We start from the raw sequence: 25,736 nt of genomic DNA, 5'->3' as shown, positions 1-25,736 counted from the left end.
TGCAAACTCAGGCTCAAACCCGGCCTGGTGGACGCTCTGCACCCAAACTCACGAGCTGTCAGCTGTGTCTGCGTGCAGGGATGAGGTTTGTCTTCCTTCAGGAAGTCTGTGCACCGCTGTGTGAGGGATCTGAGCTGGAAGTCCAAGCTTTCTCCAGGTCAGCCTTCACCAACACTGCAGCTCGCCGCTCAGCTTCCTGCTCCTGGACATCGTGCAGAAGCTGAACCCTCTGGTTTTTTGGCCACGCCCTGACCTGAGAGCCACCCTCAGGTTACAGATCTCCCCGTAAGTGAAGATCTAAGAGAGGAAAGTGCTGATGGTTTTATTGAGTCCCCCCACAGACAGAGGTGATGCTGACAGGCGGAGCTTTGGGGCTTTAAATGCACCACCCTTTACAGGCCGGTCAAGATTCAGCAGCAGCTTTGATTCCTTTTATTTGCTCAAACAAACGATGCAGAAGAATAAAAATAAAAGTTGGTGTGGACGACAGATGAAGGCAGCCTAAATAAAAACACATGTGACACCAAAATAGAAAAAGGAGAGGATGAAAGAGAAAGCATCAGAGTCAGTCAGGCTTCACTTTAGTTTCCTCCTCCTTCTCCTCTTTCTTTCTTCCTCTTCCTCCTCCCTTCCTCCTCTTCTCCTCTTCCTCTCCTTGCCTCCACCTCTTGTTCCTCCTCTCTCCTTTTCCTCCTCCTCTCCTCTCCTCTCCTCTCCTCTCCTCTCCTCTCCTCTCCTCTCCTCTCCTCTCCTCTCCTCTCCTCTCCTCTCCCTCTCCTCTCCTCTCCTCCTCCTCCTCCTCCTCCTCCTCTCTGTCTCATGCTGTTTGAAGTGGATGAATCGTCCACAGTTTCAGTCACGATGAATATGAAGCGAACCTGATGCCCCAACTGTGTGTGTGTGTGTGTGTGTGTGTGTGTGTGTGTGTTATAAGGTTTTGACTTGATCTTTGCAAATCCACTAAATGCATGCATCCACACACCCACTCACCGTCTCCAGCGTCTGCTTCTGTGTGTGTGTGTGTGTGTGTGAGGGTTGGAGGGCCAGTGACTACACCCATCTGTCACAGCCACCACCCTCTCTCCCCCTCGTCGCCTCCACGTGAGACAATGAGAACATGAGCTCAAAGTGTCTGTGATGAAGAATAAGCAGCAGCAGAGGCTGAGGCCGACTCAAAAGAACATCATGATAGTTTACGGTGTTTTGAGACCGCAAACCTTCACCAAAGCCGGAAATTCCCTCTACGCCGAGCGTGCATTGAGCTCCAGGATTCAGACGGATTTCTGGAGAAGGTTCACTTTGTGGTATTTTGTTGAGAGCATCAAAACCAAGTTTTCTTACTTCAGTCTGGTGTGAATTTGTAAAGATATGACACCGACTGCCTTTGAAATTCTTAGATGGAGAGCAAGTTCAAGTCCACGGGTGGATCATTGTCATCCATAACATCTGAAGTAATCTTCCTAACAGCCACGGGGCTCTCCTCCACAGAGAGTCAGTTAATGCTGTTCTGTCTAAATCTGTTAGGGGGTTCATTTGTGCTCGAGGTGTCCTGTGACGTCTGTGCCTTCAAGCTGGGTTATGACCAACTCCTCATCTGTCAGTGAGCAGGGTGACTGCTGGGAAGGCCTGCATGTTAAACTAACCGTGCTGCTTTAAGTAGTCAAAGGAAAATCCCCATCCTGACACCAAGCTGGAGACTGACCACTGCCCCTGCAGGCTAAAGAAAAGGATGCATGCACACGTGTGGTGACTGAATAACCGCTCTGCATCTCTGCAAACTGAAGAAGGCACCTGCTGATATGCACTGGTATATGTTTATGCCGTTAGCCCTCGAAGATAAAACGCCTTTATTACTTCTGCAAACCTTCTGTCGGTGCCTGGACTTTGATGTTTAGATATTTTTTGGTCACGAGTTAAAGTAAAAAGCGAGTGTCACAGCTGATACAGGCTGAGATGTAGGGTACACCTGGGCAGGTTGGATATCTCCTGCAGGGCTGCAGAAGATATCTAACAAGGAAGGATGAGAACACGCTGCAGTGACATGCAGGTGTACCTCACAGTTCACCTTTCGGTCCTCTGTAGTTAAGTCTGGATATTAATTATTGGCCCACCTGAAACATGTCTACCTTCTGTAACTTACCTGATGTTCACACACTGATGATATTGTTGCTGAAAACAAGAATCAGACTCACATGACATGAAAGGCGGGAACATCAGGAGCCAATAAGAGGGAAGGAAGGAACCCAGAGCCCAGGACCAGCATGCTAAACATGAACCCTTTCACTTTCCTTTAGGGGGAGGTAACACAGGTCAGTCACCTGTAGGCTGCAAAGGCCAGTTTATCTAACAGGTAACAGCTCATCAGTTACAGATGATTACACAGTCGCAGCTCACATTTCAGACGTATGATCGGTTTAACTGCTGAGGCCTCAAAGATGGATGGAAGCCCTGACTCTGTTAAATATGAACATCTGTCCCAGCAGCTGGACACAGAGGATGGACGATGAACAGAAAGACTCTGCCTGACACGCTGGATATTCTACTTCTATTTTTAGGCCAAAGCACTGACTGGGAGGTGAGTGGAGAGGATCCAGGTTGTGTTCTGGAGCGTGCTCAGTGTTGAATGGCCTTCAGTGTGGAGTTTGGATGTTCTCCCCGTGCCTCCATGGGTTCTCTCCAGTCCACGAACATAAACGTTCCTAAACTGTCTCATTTTTTTTGGTTTAGGCTCTTCCTCTGTCTCTTGTACTTTATCCTTAGTTTTATTTCCTTTACCTCTTTATCCCTGATTGTCTTGAGTGTGTCAGCTCTGATAAACAGCTTCAGTTTTCCCTTCTTCCTCCCAGTGGTGTCTGTGTTTCCTGATTATTTTTGTGCATTAACACTGAGGGCTCTTTGGATTCTGTCAGTCTCAAGTAAAGGTTCATTTTGTGTTACTTCTGCTTGAGTTACGACACATTTCCATATAAATGCGGTTTCTCAGACTGCGAGATCAGTTTGCAGACATTTTCAATCACATCCATAAAGATGTTTCCACCTGTTGGAGGGGTTTCTACAGGGGGCTGAAAGATCTCACAGGACCGAGGAGCACCTCTTTGTCCCAACGAATAATCAGATGCTGGACAGTCAAACACTCTGTCGCCTGTTTTGTAGTTGTGCGTTTGTCTTCTGATCGTTGATGCTTCTTCATGTCTCTGTTTGATCATTTAAATGCTTATTATCTCAGCTTACAAGCTTCTGCATCTTTGGCTTTCTTTTACTGCCATCAGCTTGGCAACGGCTGCAGGAGAAAATGAGCCTGTGTGGCTAAAGCTTTCACACTTCTGTGATGGACCCGAGCGCTCATGTTAATTAATCTGTTCTGATTTTATTTTTAAAAGAAAGAAACATGCAGAGAACTAAACAAACCGAATCAACTACAAAGGTTAACGATAAAAACAGCTGTTTTAAGAATATCTCGCCGGTCGCTTCGGTGAAAGGTCTGGAAACCAGTGTGACCACAACAAGCTGCTTTGGATGTTCTCACTCCTATAAATGGTCTTCAAACAGAGCTACGGCTAGCAGGAGCTCTCCTTCACCTCCTAATTGGCTCAGTGGGCCATTAGCACCTCGTTAAATGTCGGCTGTGGTCTGGATCACAAATAGAAAATGGACAAAAAAAGAAGAAAACTGTTGGTGTTTGCTGGACTTCCACACAGAAATCTGGGGGTTCACATCCTCTGTTTTTGATACCTGCTTGGTTTGGTTTAGGACAGGTTGGGTCATGGTTGTAAGCATAAGCCTCTTTCTTAACACCTGAATGGCTAAGATGGCAGAAAAGGAGAAGACCAGAGCAGAGAACAGAGAGACGACACAAAGAGGATTATAGGTAAAAATACTCAAACGAGGACAAAGCATCACCCTGAAAGGTGCTACCATGGCTGCAGCTGTGAGGCAGAAAACTTGCTCTTGATTTAAATGCACTGTATTTTTACCATCATGAAGTTATAATTAGGAACTTGATTCCACATTTAAATATTGATCCTCTCATTAGTTGTTGGAGCCAAACATGAACATATTTGGACAAGGAGCTAGCTTTGTCATCAAGCTGCATCCACAGACCTCTTGGACCAATGACACGCACAGCAGCACAAACACAGTCCAGAGATCCGGTTCAATCAAATTCAGTTTTATTTATATAGCACCAAATCAAAATAACAGTCGGCTCAAGGTGGTAAAGACCCTACAGTAATACAGAAAACCCAAGAAAATGACCCCTTCTGACTGGAGAGAGACACACTGTGGAAGAGAGCCAGAGATTAATAATAACTAATGATTAAATGCAGAGTGGAGTATGAACAAAGAAAATGAGGTTAATGAAAAGAAACAGTGCATTATGGGAACCCCCCCAGCAGACTAGGCCTATAGCAGCATAACTAAGGGAGGGTTCAGGATCACCTGATCCAGCCCTAACTATAAGCTTTATCATAAAGGAAAGTTTTAAGCCTAATCTTAAAAATAGAGAGGGTGTCTGTCTCCTGAATCCAAGCTGGAAGCTGGTTCCACAGAAGAGGGGCCTGAAAGCTGAAGGCTCTGCCTCCCATTCTACTCTTAAGTATCCTAGGAACCACAAGTAAGCCAGCAGTCTGAGAGAGAAGTGCTCTGTTGGGGTGATATGGGACTATGAGGTCTTTGAGATAAGATGGGGCCTGATTATTCAAGACCTTGTATGTGAGGAGAAGGATTTTAAATTCTATTCTAGATTTAACAGGGAGCCAATGAAGAGAAGCCAATATGGGAGAAATCTGCTCTCTCTTTCTAGTCCCTGTCAGTACTCTAGCTGCAGCATTTTGGATCAGCTGAAGGCTTTTCAGGGAGCTTTTAGGACAGCCTGATAATAATGAATTACAATAGTCCACCCTAGAAGTAATAAATGCATGAAGGAGCTTTTCAGCATCACTCTGAGAAAGGATGTTTCTAATTTTAGAAATATTGCGCAAATGCAAAAAAGCGGTCCTACATATTTGTTTAATATGTGCATTGAAGGACATATCCTGGTCAAAAATGACTCCAAGATTTCTCACAGTGTTACTGGAGGCCAAAGTAATGCCATCCAGAGTAAGTATCTGGTTTGACACCATGTTTCTAAGATTTGTGGGGCCGAGTACAAGAACTTCAGTTTGATCTGAATTTCTCTAAAGCTGAGTATCATCTACATAACAATGAAAATGTATACAATGCTTTCTAATAATACTGCCTAAGGGAAGCATGTATAATGTAAATAAAATTGGTCCTAGCACAGAACCCTGTGGAACTCCATAATTAACCTTAGTGTGTGAAGAAGACTCCCCAAAGGTTCAGGGACTTCATTTACCTGAGGTAAAGCTTAGTAGACAGCTAGCAGCTACATCCACCTGTCAATCAAACTCTAATAATGCAAACTTTATTTAAACAGGTGCGTCATAGAAACATCCTCCCCTGTACAGCTGTTTTGAAGGGGAAATTATCTACAGCAACCAAAGCAGTTTCTGTATCAGGCTGTAAACGTGGAAAGTTTTAACATGGGAGTCTATGGACACTGCTGTGCCTCTGCTGGATGATAGAGGAACTGCAGTTTGCGAGTTCCTCTTAATTCTATTAATAAAAAAGGCACACAGCACTTTAAAAGCATCACGGTGGCGACTTGGAGCTGAGCATCCAGTTGAGACTCATCTTCCTTTTTGGGACATAAAGAATGTAAATTAAAACATTTTAAGCCGTGCTGTAAATCTCGTTTCTCCTGTCAGGTCACAGGTGGTCTAATTGGTCTAATGACTTCAGATTGTCGATGAGGCATCACACAGTGAAATCCTGGATGTTGTCAAACAAAGTTCCAGTTGTGCTGTTTTTGCTCACATACTGTGTGTGTTGTGCCTTCATTGGGATGGAAATGATCGAGTCAGCTGTTTCGGTAACTAAGAACACTATGTGACTCGTCCCTGCTGGAATAATTCATTCATAACACTTTCAGCTGCACAATCAGACTTCTGTTAGTTTATTCAGAGAGCAGCGGACCAGACGCTCTGGCAGAAAAATCCACATGAAGCAAAGCAAACAGAACAAATCCTAACATGCACGGGGAAGTCAGCGGGCTAGAAACATGGCAGTGAATTAGAAATTCATTTGGAGTGAGCGTGGCAGAGGCTGAAGTGGATATAACCAACCAAGTGTCTCTGTTTCCTACATGAGCAGCAGAGCAGTGAGCAGATCTCTCAGGATCATGTGTTGGACTGTTTCACACACGTATCTGTATGTGAATCAGATTTTTATGAGCCAGAATCTCAGCTCAGCTCGTTACCTGCAGCACTTTCTGCTCATAAATACTCTCCATACTGTAGCTGTTAAATAACTGCTGGTTTAAAACCTGCAGTTGATTCCTCGCCTCAGATTCATTCAGAAACAACAGGAGGCTGTTGCACCGATGTTACAGCCTGTGGTCCCCCTGCACCAGCAGGCGGTGAGGCCGAAGCTCTGAGTGGACGTCTGCATACCTGCCAATAGAACCATTCACCAGCCCCAGGCTCAGCTTCAGCCCGACTCCACGCTTCAATCTCCATGAATCATCTGAGACAGACATGCTTTCATCATTTCAATGGCCAAAAAAAAGACCTGGAAATGGGAAAAGTCCCCTTTGAATGGTTGGAATTCTCGTTAAATCGTACTGAGGATTCAGCTACGCTGAAGTAACCATACCTGTCTCAGGTGGTCTCAGGTGATCTGACTTGTCTGAAATGTTAATACCGTGTTTCATTCTTTATCACTTAAAAAGTCCTAAAATTTCTTTGACTCAACTGAAATGTCTTTGAAGCCTCCAATGATCTGAAAGAAGTCTGGAAATCAGCTTGAATTTCTGCACCTTCAATCCTCCTCGAATCATCAGAAGTAGGCCTTAAAGGGCACACATCATGCTTTTAAATCCTTCCTTTTCATATATGAATCATTCACTTGTGGTCTATATAAAGTAGAACTGCAATGCTTTGGTCTGAATTCCTCGTTATTGGAGCTCCACAGCTGCCTCATTTACACCTGTTCTGAGGCGTCTTAGAGCAGCTCATTTTGGTGCCGTCTCTTTAAATGGGAATGAGGCATTTCACGCCCCGCCCCCCTCCAGGTCGCAGAGCAGGGATCCTCAAATCCAGGCCTTGAGGGCTGGTGTCCTGCAGGTTTTAGATGCGTCTCTGCTTCAACACACCTGAGTCAAATATAGAAGTCATTAGCAGGACTCTGGAGAACTTGACTGCATACTGAGGAGGTAATTCAGCCATTTGATTCAGGTGTGCTGGATCAGGGACACATCTAAAACCTGCAGGACACCGGCCCTCAAGGCCTGGATTTGAGGATCCCTGTTGCAGAGCGTTCCACTCCACCCCATTCGGCCATTTTTGTAGTTTTGTAGATACGATTAGGTACCAGCAGAGAAACAAGGAGAACTTTCACCACTGATGTGGGCACATTTCCAAGGAAAATCAAATAAAAATGTATTTAAGGGATGAAAAGGGGATTTTGCATATGTCCCCTTTAAATCACCGGATTCACTGTTGATTTATCCTGAGTTCTCTAAAAAACACCCACAAATCACCCTGAGCTCTTTGTGTCACGGTCCGGGGTCCGTTGGAGCCTGTGTGTTTTTGGTTTGGTTTTTATTTGTCTGTTCTGGGCTTCAGATCTGCCTGAATTCCCTGAAACCTTATATTCTGGAATCAACCAAGGTATCCTTGAAATTTTCAGCATTCCTGCTGAATCATCTAAGGAATGAAAATAGCAGGCACCTGCTGCAGCATCCTTGAATCATCTGAACAGTTTCCTGTATCTATTTTAACTCTCTGAAATCCCCATGCTTATGAATAAATCTTCTTCAAACATAAAAAGGATCCTTGAATCACCTGGAAAATAAAATCTCAAATCATCTGAGAAAAAAACTCAACCCCAAATCTGCTGGAAACATTGCACCGTCAGTGTCAACAGCTCCTAAATCATCCAAAATCAGTCCTGAAATCTTTTTGAATCCACTGAAACATCACTAACATTCCTTGAATTACAGCCACAACCAATTTAGTTATCCAGAACAAATCCTTAACTCTCACTAAAATGCCTGAAACATCGATGAAACTCCTGAAATAAATAAACTAAAATAATGCTGGAATCACCTGAATCATCTATAAAACTCTCTGAAATCAGTTTCTTCCTGAAGCTCCTGAAAAGTCCTGAAACATCCCAGATTCTCTCTAAAACTCCTTCTGTCCTTAAACAACCTTGAATCTCCCTGAAGCCACTCCAGGGAATCAGGGATGCAGGGCTTCCACCTGAGGGAGACGACAGGTGTGTGTGTGTGACTGCGACTGTGTGAGGTTAAAGCACGCGACCCACCGCTCGGCCCCGTGTGGAGGACACAGGAGTGAGTGAGCGCGCTCCGAGGAAAAGCAGGAGGTCACTGGGAATGTTGAGTTTCCTCACTGAAGCTCCAAAAAGTGTTTTCACTAAGATGACTGCAAATCGCATTTAAGTAGGAGACTGTAATGGATTTGATCTCACACACACACACACACACACACACACACACCCATCAGTCACTCTGCGGAGCATCGCTTGCTGACAGCACATCCAGGTTTCTGAAACTCCCAAAGAGGTGTGAAGGCTCCTTTGGCAGCCTTCAGACTGCCTGGACTGCATGAAACATCCTTAAAATCCCAAATAATCCTCAAACCTCTGAAAGTTTCACGAATTTCATGACACAAAACCTTCTTAAATGATTGAAACATGCTGGAAACACCACATTTGCAGCAACATCGTCTCAGATCAGATCCAAGGATGAATGGAATGACACCGAGCTGCTCCAGCAGATCTCTGCTCAGACCTCCAGAAACATCGGAAAAATCACACACCAAACTCTACGAGTTCCTCCAGACGCACAAAATATTCTCAGATGTTTTTAAAGCATCTAAAGAAGCTTTCTGTTTGGCTGCCACAATTATTTTTTTGAACCTCATTTGAAATAAATGTCCTGGAACTGCTTGAATCATGTTTTAAACTCCCTGAAATGTCCTTAAATCTCCTTGAATCATCTGTAAATATTTGAAGCTTTTCTTTTTGCACCTGATAAACATACCGGCATATTCTTCAGTCTCCCTAAATCACAAGCTAAAACTGAGTGAATTATCTGGAAAAATGCTTCCTTAAATCAACAATCCCTGAATGGATCTTTGAAGCTTACGGTTCATTAAATCATCATCCCTAAAATCTCCCTGAAAAACTGGCTGTCTGCAGCTGAACTGAGTCTCATTAAATCTCCTTGAAATGTCCCGAATCGTATTGGTGGATTCAAAAAGCTGACGAGTCTGTCAGAGGTAATTGGATCAGACGGAGTAATTAGTCGACCAATCAGGACGTTAAACAAACAGCAGGTTTGACTGGGATAAAAATCTGAAAGCAGGAGTGTAATTCATGCTTCCACCTGAGTCACTGATGCTGCTGAAACAGAAAAATTCCAGTGTGAGTTTTCCTGAGTCCAAACTGTAAGGCTGGCCTCAAACTGTCACCGCTCAGCTTTAACTCCACCGGAGTGACGAGCCGAGCAGACAGCTCTCCACGGCATGATTGGCACAGTGGCATTTGCCTCTACATATGTGTGTGTGCGTGCATGTGTGTGTGCCAGTGTATGATTGCAGCAGCCTAAGCCAGCGTATCGTCTCAGCACTCTGACAGAGTGCTGCCTGGTTGGTATGCTGTATGTGAATGAGGGTGTAGGAGTGTGTTTTCTAATGAGCCCCATTCAAATCGGTGTGTGTGTCTATGTGAGGACCAATCAGAGGTTCAGATGAGGCCCTCTCTCTGGGGCAGACCTCCACAGGACTGTCTGAGGGTGCAGACTCAGCTTTAGGACCAGGTTTATGCTTGTGACATCACAACGATACCAGGAAACTTCAGCTGAGTCATTCTAAGGAGACCCATTCACCTCACATCAGGAGCATCCACCCCCCACCATCATCAGGAGCATCCACCTCCCACCATGACGAGGAGCATCCACCCCCCACCATGACGAGGAGCATCCACCTCCCACCATGACGAGGAGCATCCACCTCACAGTGGGAGCATCCACCTCTCAGACTGCTGACTGTGTTCGTCCCTCTCTGTCAGGTCTCATTTTCCCGCCATATTCAAAGGCAGCCCTCCATCTGCACCAAGCTTCTCGGTTGCCACAATGATGACTTAAAGTCTTCCAGGAGAAACATCAAGCTCTCCAGCTGGGTAACTGCTAACCCTGCTGCTCCCAGGATAACATCCAGGAGCTCCGGCTTCACCCGCCTTTACGACCCTCCCGGTTCACAAAGGAATCACTGGGATTGTAGTTTAAAGCCGTACTGATGTGCTGGCAGTGACCAATCACAGCTGTGCCACGAGCCGTCACACTGAGCATGAAGCAGGCCTCCTGTTAGGTTAGCCTGTGCAGCTGCTGCCTCAGCCGGTCTCTGCGGCAGGTTTTCTCCTCTCTGGGACTTCAGGTAAAATAAAAGGAGCCAATTCTTTGGACGGCTCCTGCTTGATGCTTTTTCTGGATACTTTATGTTTTAATAGTAACAATTTTCACACTTTTTAGCCAACAGCATTCCTGCACTGCTGCATCCAGCATGACTTTGCCTCCTCAGCTAACTGGGAACATGTGATTGTAATATTTAGGAGACAGGGCTGCAGCAAGGTCCTCACAGAGACAGAAGTGTGACTGTGTGTGTGTGTGTGCAGCTCCCAAAGCTCCCAGAATTCATTGCATTGCTAAGTGGAGTGACAGGCAAAGCCATTTAATGCCTCGGCGCTGGCACCGAGGAAATGACAGAGTGGCATTTGGATGGCGGCGGGTGTGTGTGTGATGTTTCTGTGGGACGTGAGGAGGAAGACGAGGAAGACTCGGGCCTCGTGTGTCCATTGATCAGTTTTTGGTGTAAAATTAATGAATGTCAGCGCCCGGACTTCCACTCTGACCTCATTAAGCCGAGCCCGTGATTCTCGGGTGGATGTCTCATATGAAGCATCTTTTCAGACAGCATCCTCATAAATGTTCAGGTCAGGTGACCTCGGAGGGACGCTTGGTCGTCCAAACTCTGAGGTGTGTTTGGGATCATCATCCTACTGGAGTGAGTCCTCCTCGCTCCGGCTTCACCATTCCAACTGCTAACTGGGATTTTTCCCATCATCCACTGTGACACTCTGAGCCCACCTGACACTGCTCCTCATCCAGCTGCTTTAGTGGCTGAAGGTTGATTCATTGGTTATAATGTGGTTATAAAAACATAAATTCAGTTTATTCTTAATAAATCAGAGTTTTTAGTTTAAAGCAAGTTTCTGACAGGTTTGTGTTTTTTCAGTGCAGGTGCTGATAATCATAAAGCATAAAGTCATAATCGCAGTGTTTGTTTGTGGCATATGTAGATGTGAAAGCAGCTTTCAGTAGCTCTCTGCGATCCACACACTCAACAATAAATCACTCCAACACAAAAAGAGTTTAAATTTTTTTATCCAGGGACACAAACACAGCTTCAGGTGAAGCTCTCGTTCATACAGGTAAGAAAAAAAAACTCCAGTTTGTAAAAATGAAATCAGTTTTATTCCCTCAGCTGTTTCAGACTCATCACTGATGAGTCCCTCCCCTCTTACAGAAACTTCAGCTTGGTCACAGTGTTTGCTGGATGCACCCGGAGGTGACGACTTTCCTGATTACTGAGGAGGAATTCATGTTCCATATTCTAACTAAACCAATTCCATGGGAGCGTGCTTGTTACCGGATCACATGAATGTGAGCGAGTTGGAGACACTGAACATTTCAGTCTGATCTGGCTTCGTACCGACTGCAGCACCACAAAACTGCTCTGAGGTTCTACTCGGCCCTCCGTTCCTCTGAGCTCCCAGCAGAGCAACATCTCCCCCCTGAAAACTGCCTCCACAGGGCGAAGGAAGGAAAAGTGGAAAATGATGTCCAGAACATTTTTAAACTCCCTCATAGGTGACGATCTTGATCCTAACCCTATGACTGCCAAGACTTTAATAATTTAATAAGAAGCAAAGTTACAACACCTATTCTGGCTGCCTGTGGTGGAGGCAGGGCTGTGGGTGGAGGCAGGGCTGTGGTGGAGGCAGGGCTGTGGTGGAGGCAGGGCTGTGGTGGAGGCAGGGCTGTGGTGGAGGCAGGGTCGACTTCGCCCTGAGAGGTTAAAATAATGACGTCAGCCCCTCAAACAGCAGCGTGGATTTCAGGAAGCCTCTGACCCGCCTGACTGATTATTTGACCCCATGAGGGCGACGCGTCACAGGCCGCAGACTGAAGCCCAGGCCTCGCCATCTAGAAGATGGACCTTTCAAATGAAGCCTCACGTGTGCGTTTAGGACACACACAAAGTACACAAAGCAGTTGGAGATTAACTCAACCCCAACTGTAACCCCGGTAACCTGTTAGTGGGTTACCAGGGTTACAGTCATCACTGAAACGATGGGAGTGAAACAAACATCGTCACCATGGAGACGCTGAAACTGATGAAGCTTTGAGTTGCTAGAAGTTCAGGTAACCTGTGGTGGAAACACACCTTTGACACTTCACGGAGAACTCTCGAGGTGACCCCTGGCTGTGGTGACCGACCGTGGCCTGCCACCACAGTGACCACAGTGTTAGGTCCTGTCACCGTGGTGCAGTGTGCTGTGACTTCCACAGGGAAGCCATCCTGGAGTTTCTGACAGATGGAAAAACGTTTCCTCTGTGTCACTCTCCTGATTTAGTTTCAGACCAGCACATCATGTTCTAGCAAATTTAAAACTAAGAAGGTGAAAGCTGAACCTGCAGGCAGAGTATCATCCTCCCAATAATGATGGAGGGAAATCAGTGAAAGTGACTCATTTTTATGTGCTGCAGTTCAGCTCACAGACAGCGTCTCTGCGGTCAGAGCGTCTTCGTGCTCCGAGGTGTTTCTGGTCCGTCCCACTGTGCTCTCATTAACGAGGGAACAAACCTCCAAACACATTCAGCACTGGGCTCGGTTCAGCAGCGACTCCGATGGATCGATTAGCCGAGGCACGGATAATAAAGATGTTCTGATGTGTCTTTGTAGGCTGAGCAGCTGCTGAGGTCCGGCTTCGGCTCTTTAAGCATCACAAACTGCTGCCGGTGTGCGACCGCCGTCTGCACGCGCTCACCCAGGTTTTGGAAAATTAAAAGTGACGCAAGTGAATGTTTCAGCCTTGAGAGGAGCCAACAAAGGCCGAGGATGGCTGTGTGTGTGTGTGTGTGTGTGTGTGTGTGTCAGCAGCAGCATCAAAGATGGTGACGTCTTTATTGAAGTCAACGTGTTTCCCCCTACGGCGAAATCTCACAGCTGCGGATGTGATGAAGCTGCTTAACAGCTCTGAGATGATGTGTGTGTGAATCCATATAGATATGTGTGGGTGTGTGTGGGTGTGTGTGTCTCAGTATCGGCCCTGCACACCCAGCTCGCTCTCAGCGGCATGTTCAATTTGCTGGTGGACGAGTCGGACCTCCTGCTGGGTCAGAGTTCGCTCCATGTGACGGTAGATGATGCGGTAACACTGACTCCGCCTACCGCTCCTGAAAGAGACACACACACACACACACACACACACACACACACACACACACACACACACACACACACACACACACACACACACACAGGGTCAGGTTCCAGGTAGCAGAGAGTTTATCTGATGATGCTTTAACACCATTCGGGGATGATCCTGATCCCATAAGTAGCCATTTCGGCTCGGCTAACAGCTGTGAGATTCTTTCCAAGATGTTTTCCCACCTTTCTGCAGCTTCCTGCTGTAAAGCTGGAGGTCCTGGTTGCAGGGACTCCTCCCAAACACTGCCAAATATGCCAAAGTTTTTAAAGATGTTAAAGATCTTTTTCTTCTCGCTCCTCTGAGTGAGGACGGCAGCATCAGAGAGCAGATCGGTTTCTGTATCATTAATCAGCTAAATTAAACACAGACTGTATATAAAAGATAGATGTAGTCACCATGACATCACCCACCGGGCATCAAAACAGAACCCAGCAAAGAGTCGTGGCTGCAGTGGCCCGTTACAATGTTTCAGCTCTCACATCATCCTCATCCATCTTTTCTATGATAATTTTCCAAAACGTCCTCCATCCATTGCTCCGCCCACCCCCACGTTTAGATGTTTGTCATATCTGGACATGCTGCTGTTTCCTGTGATATCTGCTCCTCTGCTGTCTCTGGATCCGGTGGATGATGCTGAACAAATTCGTGATGTTGCTGTTCAGCTGCTAGTCTATTCTTTACATCACTTCCTCTTTCCCAGGCTGTCAGACTCCATGCTGACATCATCATTCTAGTCCAATCATCTTCCCTCTCTGAGCCAATCAGCCTCCATTCTGTGTGTTTTAAGCCTCACTGCTCTTCTATTATTCGGCCTTTCACACTCTCAGGTGTGTAGCCAGCCTCACTCCCATCTCCGCCTCACCGTGCTCACTCAGAGCTCCACGCAAGCCTCCGTCTTCACCACAGCACCTAGACACAGCGGTAAAGAGATGGTCTCTCTTTCCTGAAATATGGGTCAACCAAAAAGTTTGTGTCATTTCACACTGTCAGTGTAACCGAAGCTCGGCAGCTCCTCCCAGTCTGCACAGCTGTGCCCCACAACAACAGTCAGCCTGTCCAACTTACACCCAGCCACCCCATCCTGCCTGAGGTGTGCCGGACTCACTGCGGCCTTCTGAGTCTCCACTCATTGCTGATGGAGGTGCAGAAGAAGTAGAAAGTGAGCGTTTCCAGGAAGTTTCATCAAGCTGCAGCAGCACCTCCCTCTGTGTGACCTGAGAGCCTCTGAGCTCCTGAAAACGTGGCTGGAAGGTGGCGACCAAAACAGCACCAAAGTGTCAGCAGCTGTGACGTCACTTTGGGCCTGGGCGGACAGCGGCGAGCGTGAGCTAGGTCTGAGGTTTTTCACCCTGAGGGGGTGATGCTCACAGCAGGGGTCCTTTTAGTTTAGTGTCCAAACAGGTGAAGGGAAGCCTGCATGTGAACCAGGCCAGGGTCACCTGTGAGTCACATGACATTAAATCCACAAGACACACACACACACACACACATACATACACACACACACACACTCACTCTCTCTCTCTCTCTCTTCATTCTGTCTTTCTGTCGCTCGTCCTCTGTTGCCCGGCAGCTCGTGAATTATTGATCTTCAATACATTTGGAGGAAATGTCAGAGAGAAGAGACACAAACACAATTACATGTTATATTTGTGTATACACACACACACACACACACACACACACACACACACACACACACACACACACACACACACACACACACACACACACTCTCAGAGTGAATGCTATTTCATGTGATAGACTGTGTCGCTGCTGAATAATTGATGTCTCTATTATCCAGTCACAGAGTTGGGGGGGGGGGGGGGGGGGATCAATACAGTGACACCTGGGCACACACACACACACACACACACACACGAGTCTACATGTTACATTATACGTGAAAACATGTAGCTGTCATACATGAACAAACAGATTTATGAGAGAATATAGAAAATCTGCAGCCAGCAGTGACATGTTTACAGTCTGCATCACTTCAACTCATCCAGCAAACATCAGGCTCAGACAGACGTGAAGTTCCTGCAGGTTCGTGCACGTTTTTCACAGACTGAACTTCGGTTTGTGGACACACAGGAAGAGGCAGCAGCAGGCCGGTGTGAGCACTGACTGTTCTGCATTTCAGCTCCACACAGGAACTCCTGCTACACAAAATGCACACAGCACCCCCACAGCAGGGCCTGGGAGCACATTTGTTTGGTGCAGTTTTGTAATGCTTCATTATGGAGCTAAATTGGGGCCATAAAAAATTTAAACAGGAAAAAAAAGTTTTGCAACTGAAAAAAAAGATGTGAAACTAAAAAAAAAACAAAACTTTTTTTTCCCTGTTTAAATTTTTTTTTCAGGTTCAAAATAATTTTTCAGTTTCAAAATTTTTTTTTTCGAACAAACTTTATGGCCCCAATTTAGCTCCATACTTCACAAATAAGCTCAGGGACAGAAAGTTGAGGTGCAGCATTTTGCAGATGATGTAGTTCTGTTCATTTGCAGTGCATGCTGGGAGAGTTTAAGGGGACCCATACTGCTTTGTCCTGCAACATATTTGTATTCTTGGACTCAACTACAGCAGCTTTGCATGACTCACACCTCAAAATCATCCTTCTTTACCTTATCCTCATCCTCATCCTCAGCCCCTCAGTTTATTGTCCTTCTGAAACAAACTGTTTGATCCCCTCCTCTTTTAAGTCACCTATCCCCTGATTGGGCGCCCATCATAAACTGAAAGTTTGAATTGCAAGGGGGTGGGGCGTCTGCATCTGATGTGGCCATTTAAGGATATCTATGACATAATACAGACAAAAAGTAGAAAAAACTGTGTGAAACAGAGTGTTTTGGCTCACTGGGATAACCTGTGCCTGAAACTTTGGTCATGTTTGGTATTAGTACCCAGCATCCTAACAGGACACACAACAGGAAATAAGGAAAAGCTGAACAACACAACAACAACAACAACACCCCAACAGGGCACTTTTACATTATGTTGAGGAGTGCTTACACTAACTAAATCCAGGACCTGTCCCTAAAAGCAAACCTTTAAAAGCACAGCCCTACAACAGAAATATTTAACTGTGTCTGACCTGCAGGGGGTCAAAGCAGCCATGACAGGATGAGCTGCTGAGTCCTTTGGCTCGTTGTAAATGAGATGAGATGAAAAAAGGAAAATCCGCTATCCTGGAAGCCCCTGTGTGAAGCCCGCCCCTGCCATATTCATAGATGCACACACAGCTCTGGTTATAGTTAGATGTGTGATGTGGAAGATCGAAAAAGAAAATAAGTCGTCAAGCTGAGCTGTTTCAGTTGTGTTTTAATTGGTGCAACAAGCTATTGATAGAATTTTAATTGCTGAAAATCACCTCTACTTTCACATGAGGACACACATGTTCACAGCACCACACTTTCATCCTTTCATCCTCCTCTCTGCATGCTAATGAGCTTTGTTAGTGACACATTTCACGATGTACGATTCTCCGTGAACACACGGCTGAATGCGCTCTTCACAAACATGTTCTCTGTAACTCTACACGAGCTTCCTCTGGTTGGTGTTTGGAGAAGAACGCTTTAAATAAATAAGGTCAAAGAAATCTAAGCGATAATGAGGAATGAAGACAGCGATGCTCTTCTCTGAACTCCGGGAGTCTCGTTAAAGGGAACCTACTATATGTTCTATCATATGCACATACAGGTCCAATGGTGGATGCACACGTTAAACAAATAATGAGGTCAGCTGGGGTGAAAGTAATCCCAGTGGGCCAAACTTTTCTTTCTACTCTCAGATGTGTCACAGAGATGGGTAATCCCTATCTGAGCCCTGCACACAGCAGCCCCACCCAAACCTGTGCAAACCTTCCATTTATGAGGAGCAGCCTATCAGAGTGGACCCAAAGGCAGAGTCCCCCACGACGAATCATAGCCGGGGGCTGGGCGATCATGGTGGACCATCACAGAGGAGGAGATGAAATGAGACATGAAAGAAACCTAACGTTCAAATTAAAACAGCAAATAAACAAAAGGCAATTAACAGCAGAGACGGGACTAAACATGAAAGAGGGTACGAGTACCCCGCAGGGAGAGAGCCAGGGAACTAAGAACACAACAAACAAACTCAAGATTAAAAACCAAGAATTCAAGAACTTAAATGCTAGAACAGCACAGAACACTCGAGTCGCACGAACTCTACAAGTTTACTCAAACCCAACATCCCGAACTATCCCAGCAGGAGCTCAGATGTTTTAAAGAGCCACGGTGTAAACAGTTCTGGCTAGGTGTTCTGCATTTCAGCTCCACACACGAAGTCCCACTACACAAAATGCACACAGCACCCCCACAACAGAGCCTGGGAACACACTCATTTGTTTGGTGCAGTTTTGTAATGCTTAATAACTAAAGAGAAATCTGAGGAGCAGCTTTTTGCAGACGATGTAGTTCTTTTCATTAGGCAGACAATGACCTCCAGTTCATGCTGGGGGGTTCTGCTCATTTCCAGCTCCAGGTTCTTATTCTTGGACTCTCCCAGAGCAGCTGTGCATGACTCACAGTTCATAATAATCCTTCTTTATTTTATACTGGGCCTTGGTGGAGCCTCTCAATTCATCCTCCTTCTGAAACACTGTTTGAGCTCCTCTCCCTTTAAGACAACTCCTGATTGGCTGCCCCTCATAAATTTAAGGTTTGAACTGCAAGTGGGTGGGGTTTGTGTCTTATTTAAGGATAAGGATGTGTCCATTTAAGGGTATCTTCTCTCTATGATATCATAATAGGTCCAAGAGTAGGAAAGCTGTGTAAAATGGAGTGTTTCGATGTATCTCAGGACTGACAGTTCTTGCTTTAAAGACAGCAGCACAGAGCTGTGTGTGTCCTGTGTATCCCAGCAGGACCTGAGATGTTTCAAAGAGGTTCTTTGATTGATTAATCTTCAGGTGTCTCCACAAATGCTCAGCCCAGCTGGGATTACTTTGAAACAAAGTCAGGACTCCTTGGTCTACTCTAGTCTTCAAATCAAAGCTTTGAGGTGTTTAAAAGCTTATCATCCTGCTGCAGTATGAATCATCTTCTCTCCACAATGATGCAAACGAGAGGGTTTGAGAGCAGACCAGAGGCCCATGTCAGGGGCTCCAAGGTGAGGCCAGACAGATGGCTAGCAGCTACAACCACCTGTGTCAGGTTAAAGTGACCACAGCCTCTAACTTTCAAGGCTTAGTGAGGTTTAAATGAATGAATTATATAAACAGTCACTCCCCATGCAGTTATTATGAAGGGTGAAATTAGCTCTAAAGACCAAAGCAGTTTCTGTATCAGGCTGTAAAAATGTTTATTCCTGCTGGAAAGTTTTAACACGGCAGTCTATGGGGACTAACTCACCGCTGGAGCCTCTGCTGGACATTAGAGGAACTGCAGTTGGCTTTGGGGCTTCATTTTTAGGCCCGGGGGTCTTTTGCTTGGTTTTCATAAAGTGTCATTTCAGAACCCTTCAGTCAAGCATGATTTGATGCTTGTGGTGCCGTGTTTCCAACCGTTATCGTCTGCTGGAAATTTGAGGCCCTATAGCTGCTGGCTGATTTCCTCAAACATGCCCCTGAGCTGACAGAATCCTCTGAACTTTGCTTTATTGATAGAAAACTTAAATATCTCCAGGTTTGCATGGTAATAGGGCAGACTGATTGACTGTTGGACTTCACTGAAATCTGGCCATACTTCTCCTTTACTTTGTCTTTGAACAGAAATGAGTGATTTCACTCAAAAGTCTGTGTTCTGTAAAGACAAGGTCCTCAATGAAGCCCCCCCCCCCCCCCATTTTCACTGTGGCGCCGTGAACTTGTGTTGGAACTGTTTATTAATGCAAGCAGCAAAGAGAAGAAGGAAAGCGAGAAGCTGGGGTGAGGTCAGCGGAGGACAGCAAACAAGGCCGACGGCATCGCAGCCAAAACATAAAAAAAGAGGAAAAACATGATCGATTTGATGTCAGACTTCAGCAGATGGTGGGTTGGAGACACAGAGATGAAGGAGAGGGGCTGAACTTCAGAGAGGAGTGTAACGTTTCACCGGGGGGTGGGCAAGAGGCACCGGAAGTGACGGGGGGGGGGGGGGGGGGGGGGGATAAATGGATGAGGATGGACATGCTTGAAAGAGGAGAGCTGGGTTTCATTCAGATGGAGAGAAGCAGGAGGAGGGCGAGCGAGACAGAGATAAACAGAGAGAGAGGGATCGATAGATGGAGGGAGGAAACCAAAGCAGCTGCCAACGCCCTTGAAAGCACCGTGCTGCCTTCACACAGACACGGGAAAACCAGGAGATCTGACACTGTAAAACCCCTAAGGAGGGAGGAGAGGAGGAGGGGGGGAGGAATTAAGGAAATGAGTAAAGGGAGAAAGGATGATTCCTCTCCCAGACCCCCCTTCCTTTAACCCTCATCATCCCTCGCTTTGATGCAGAGCTTGGCTTCATCTTCACCAGTTTTTGTTCCTAATGTGAAGAGGAACACCACCCCCGTCCCCCCCCCCCCGTCATCATCAAACAAATCCCATTTTTTAAATAAAGTTAATGTGTGTAAATACAAGCAGACCTGAGAAGGGAAGACGGCTGCACATCAGAGTGTTTGATGGATGTCTGAGCCTCACACTGCTAATTACACTCATTCTGGATGAGCGATCACTGAGACTTCTCACGGTGACGGTTCACCTTCTGCAACCCTGTCTCTGAGGAACCCGCAGCTCCTTCCCCTCTAATGTTACGGTGCAGTGTAATTGCTGGCTGGATCGTGTTCACAGCTTCACTGAAGGTGGAGGTCGGGGTGGATGGAGGGCACCATGGCTCTCTAACAGAGCTGCCAGGATCGACGTATTTCTCATTCATCAGATTTTACGCGCAGAAAACGTAACCTGGTCAAACTGCGCGATGATTTGTAGGACAGGACAGAAATGACACCAGCAGTGAGGAACGTAAAAGCGTCTGCAGCGATATCAAACTGTCTCATGGTTCATATGGTGGCTCGTTTGAATCAACTCATTTTGCCCATCACATGTGAACACGCCTGAAACAGCACGGTCACGCTCTGATTTGGAAAAAAGCCTCACTGAAATGGGGAAAACCATAATAATTAGGATACTACACAACAACAGGTATGGACCACGCAGACACCATCTGCTGAAATACCTGCTGAGGGCATAGGCACAGGGTCAACTGTGGAGGTCGGGGACCAAATCAAAGACGGGGTGTTTAGGCTCATTAAGGTTACCTGAGGATACCTATGAGCACCGTAATCACTTCGATAAAGGCAGAAGGACTTGGCTCATAAATCACAAAGAGTAGGATAGATACACCCTGTACAGGTGTCACGGAGCAGGAAATTAGGTGGAATGAACTTTATTTCTGCTTTAAAGTTTGATATTTTGACTCAGTTTTGCAGTCGGCCTGTAGTGGCCATCAGATGAACTGCAGTTTTGGAACTTCCTTGCTTCCTTCATACATAATTGGCAAAGTTTCTGGGGAAAACCTGGTCTTGTTAGGAGAGACGGCATCCATCCCACTTTGGATGGAGCAGCTCTCATTTCTAGAAATCTGGCCAAATTTATTAACCCTCCTAAAAACTGACTACCCAGGGTTGAGACCAGGAAGCAGAGTTGCAGTCTTACACGCCTCTCTGCAGCTTCTCTCCTCCTGCCATCCCCCCAAAACCCCATCCCCATAGAGTCGGTGCTGCTCCCAGACCACCAAAAACCAAAGCTAAAATCAGCAAAAAGCTATTTAAGCATAAAAATTCAAAAACAATAAATAATACAGCTTCATCAACTGCACCAAAGAATAAAACAATTAAATGTGGATTGTTAAACATTAGGTCTCTCTCTTCCAAGTCCCTATTAGTAAATGATTTAATAATTGATCAACATATTGATTTATTGTGCCTTACAGAAACCTGGTTACAGCAGGATGAATATGTTAGTTTAAATGAATCAACACCCCCGAGTCACAGTAACTGTCAGAATGCTCGAAGCACAGGTCGAGGAGGAGGATTAGCTGCAATCTTCAATTCCAGCTTATTAATTAATCACAGACCCAGACAAAGTTTTCATTCTTTTGAAAGCCTGACTCTTAGTCTTTGTCCATCCGAATTGGGAAAATCAAAAACCTGTTTTATTTGTTATTATCTATCGTCCACCTGGTCCTTACTCAGAGTTTCTGTCTGATTTCTCAGACTTTTTATCTGATTTAGTGCTCAGTTCAGATAAAATCATTATAGTGGGTGATTTTAACATCCATGTAGATGCTGAGAATGACAGCCTCAACACTGCATTTAATCTATTGTTAGATTCAATTGGCTTCTCTCAAAATGTAAAGGAGCCCACCCACCACTTTAATCATACTCTGGATCTTGTCCTAACATATGGCATAGAAACTGAAGACTTAACAGTATTCCCTGAAAGCCCCCTCCTGTCTGATCATTTCTTAGTAACATTTACTTTAATGGATTACACAGCAGTGGGGAATAAGTTTTATTACAGTAGAAGTCTTTCTGAAAGTGCTGTAACTAAGTTTAAGGATCTAATTCCTTCATTGTTATGCTCTTCAGTGCCAACACAGTGCAGAGCAGCTACCTAAACTCTGCTCCCAGTGAGGTCGATTATCTCATCAATAGTTTTACATCCTCACTGCGTATAACGTTGGATACTGTGGCTCCTCTGAAAAGGAAAGCTTCAAATCAGAAGTGCCTGACTCCGTGGTATAATTCACAAACGCACAGCTTAAAGCAGATAACCCGAAAGCTGGAGAGGGAATGGCGTCTCACTAAATTAGAAGATGCTCATTAAGCCTGGAAAAAGAGTTTGTTGCTCTATAAAAAAGCCCTCCGTAAAGCTAGGACATCTTACTATTCATCATTAATTGAAGAAAATAAGAACAACCCCAGGTTTGTTTTCAGCACTGTAGCCAGGCTGACAAAGAGTCAGAGCTCTGTAGAGCCGAGTATTCCTTTCACGTTAACTAGTAGTGACTTCACGGATTTCTTTACAAATAAAATTTTAGACATTCGAGAAAAAATTATTCATAACCATCTCAAAGATTATTCTTCATGTTCGGCTGCTTTCAGCACTGCTGGTATTTGTTTAGACTCTTTGGCTCCAGTTGATCTTTCAGAGTTAACTTCAATAGTTACTTCCTCCAAACCAGCAACATGTTTGTTAGATCCCATTCCTACTAGACTGTTCAAAGAAGTCTTTCCAATTATTGATGCTTCAATCTTAAAAATGATCAATCAGTCTTTATTAGTTGGCTATGTACCACAGACCTTCAAGGTGGCTGTAATTAAACCTCTACTTAAAAAGCCATCACTGACCCAGCTGTCTTAGCTAATTATAGGCCAATCTCCAACCTTCCTTTTCTCTCAAAGATTCTTGAAAGAGTAGTTGTAAAACAGCTAACTGATCATCTGCAGAGGAACGGTTTATTTGAAGAGTTTCAGTCAGGTTTCAGAATTCATCACAGTACAGAAACAGCATTAGTGAAGGTTACCAATGATCTTCTTACAGCCTCTGACAGTGGACTCATCTCTGTTCTTGTCCTGTTGGACCTCAGTGCAGCTTTGATACTGTTGACCATAACATTTTATTACAGAGATTAGAGCTTGCTATAGGTATTAAAGGTACTGCACTGCAGTGGTTTGAATCATATTTATCTCATAGACTCCAATTTGTTCATGTAAATGGGGAGTCTTCTTCACACACTAAGGTTAATTATGGAGTTCCACAGGGTTCTGTGCTAGGACCAGTTTTATTTACATTATACATGCTTCCCTTAGGCAGTATTATTAGAAAGCACTGCATCAATTTTCATTGTTATGCAGATGATACTCAGCTTTACCTATCAATGAAGCCAGATGACACACATCAATTAGTTAAACTGCAGGAATGTCTTAAAGACATTAAGGCCTGGATGACCTCTAATTTCCTGCTTCTAAATTCAGATAAAACTGAAGTTCTTGTACTCGGCCCCACAAATCTTAGAAACATGGTGTCTAACCAGATACTTACTCTGGATGGCATTACTTTGGCCTCCAGTAACACTGTGAGAAATCTTGGAGTCATTTTTGACCAGGATATGTCCTTCAATGCACATATTAAACAAATATGTAGGACCGCTTTTTTGCATTTGCGCAATATTTCTAAAATTAGAAACATCCTTTCTCAGAGTGATGCTGAAAAGCTCCTTCATGCATTTATTACTTCTAGGCTGGACTATTGTAATTCATTATTATCAGGCTGTCCTAAAAGCTCCCTGAAAAGCCTTCAGCTGATCCAAAATGCTGCAGCTAGAGTACTGACAGGGACTAGAAAGAGAGAGCAGATTTCTCCCATATTGGCTTCTCTTCATTGGCTCCCTGTTAAATCTAGAATAGAATTTAAAATTCTTCTCCTCACCTACAAGGTCTGAATAATCAGGCACCATCTTATCTCAAAGACCTCATAGTACCATATCACCCCAACAGAGCACTTCGCTCTCAGACTGCTGGCTTACTTGTGGTTCCTAGGATACTTAAGAGTAGAATGGGAGGCAGAGCCTTCAGCTTTCAGGCCCCTCTTCTGTGGAACCAGCTCCAGCTTGGATTCAGGAGACAGACACCCTCTCTATTTTTAAGATTAGGCTTAAAACTTTCCTTTATGATAATGCTTATAGTTAGTGATGGATCAGGTGACCCTGAACCCTCCCTTAGTTATGCTGCTATAGGCCTAGGCTGCTGGGGGGGGGGGGGGGGTTCCCATAATGCACTGTTTCTTTTCATTAACCTCATTTTCTTTGTTTATACTCCACTCTGCATTTAATCATTAGTTATTATTAATCTCTGGCTCTCTTCCACAGCATGTCTTTTCTCTCCCTTCAGCCCCCCCTCAGCAGATGACCCCCCCTCCCTGAGCCTGGTTCTGCTGGAGGTTTCTTCCTGTTAAAAGGGAGTTTTTCCTTTCCACTGTCACCAAGTGCTGCTCATAGGGGGTCGTTTTGACTGTTGGGTTTTCTCTGTATTATTGTAGGGTCTTTACCCATAATACAAAGCGCCTTGAGGCAACTGTTTGTTGTGATTTGGCGCTATATAAATAGAATAGAATAGAATAGAATTGAATTGAATTGAACTGAATTGAATTGAATTTGGAAGTGCCACTAAAAAAATCCCCAAGCATGATTCAGTGATTATGCTGCTACAGTTTAAACACTTCATTAATATATGAGCATCATTCATAGGAGCCAGGGCTGTTACTGAGGAAATCGGTCTGAATATCGACCTTTATGCCGCCGTGTGTCGCAGTTTTTAAACATAACAGATTTCCCACAATGGGAAAAGGCTCTCTGTTCTTCTGACATTTAAAGAGTTTTCTTCCTGGCAAAAGCCTCAGATTTGATTTAGAAAGTAGTTTCATCGGATTCATCGGCTTATAAGGTGAACTCGTGATATGTTACTGAAAGAAAGGCAAAAACATCCTTTGCTGCCATTTTCTGCTCTCCGCTCCTTCAGTTCCATTGTTAGAAGTGTGTTTGAAGTATTTTTAGATGTAACTGTAAATATGCATCAGAGTAGAAACATCAGCTGATTACGGTCACAGAAGGAGATTATGGCAAATAAAAAATGTTTTTAAACTCACACAAATGAGGAAAGGATGCGGAGCAGCTGTGGAAGAAGCAGCGAGGACACGGTGAAGGAACAGGCTGCTGTTTGCTCGGGATTCGGCTCATTTGTCTGATTAAACAAAATGTGACAAATTAAAGCTGGATTTGAGACATTCAAACACTTCCAGGGGATCTGATTTAGAGCAGCTGGTACAGGATTTCATCAGGCCTATGAACACTCTCTGCTTTCTTTCCCTCATCCATCAGTCATTTCCTGTTTTCAGTAAGTGGATTAAGGTCCACCCTCGTCCTCCTGCATCCGGTCTTTATCAGAGACGAGCCCGAGTCTTCCTTCAAACACCTCCCATCCCGCTCTCCTCCTCCATCCGTCCACCCACTGGGCCAGAAAACAGCTGAAATCAATTAGTATTCTGTTAAGTGGCTGTGATGCGTGTGAGTTTGAACTGGAGGCTCTCCACTCTCGTTAATCTCAC

At 45.1% G+C, this 25,736-nt stretch overlaps 1 protein-coding gene across 1 annotated transcript in view; it reads right to left on the bottom strand.

The window, feature by feature from the left end:
- Window positions 1-11,532: 11,532 nt before the first annotated feature.
- LOC115799872 (phenylalanine--tRNA ligase, mitochondrial-like) overlaps window positions 11,533-25,736 on the bottom strand; it is a 59,389-nt gene continuing 45,185 nt past the window's right edge. The window contains exon 4 of the mRNA XM_030757173.1: window positions 11,533-13,600. Within this exon, the coding sequence (XP_030613033.1) occupies window positions 13,462-13,600 (139 nt within the window). The 3' untranslated portion in view covers window positions 11,533-13,461. The remainder of the gene's footprint in view (window positions 13,601-25,736) is intronic.

Source organism: Archocentrus centrarchus, chromosome 20 (genome assembly GCF_007364275.1).
Source record: "Archocentrus centrarchus isolate MPI-CPG fArcCen1 chromosome 20, fArcCen1, whole genome shotgun sequence".
Classification (NCBI taxonomy): Eukaryota; Metazoa; Chordata; class Actinopteri; order Cichliformes; family Cichlidae; genus Archocentrus; species Archocentrus centrarchus.
The sequence above is the reverse complement of the archived record's forward strand: the minus strand, read 5'-3'. Positions and strand labels throughout refer to the sequence as shown.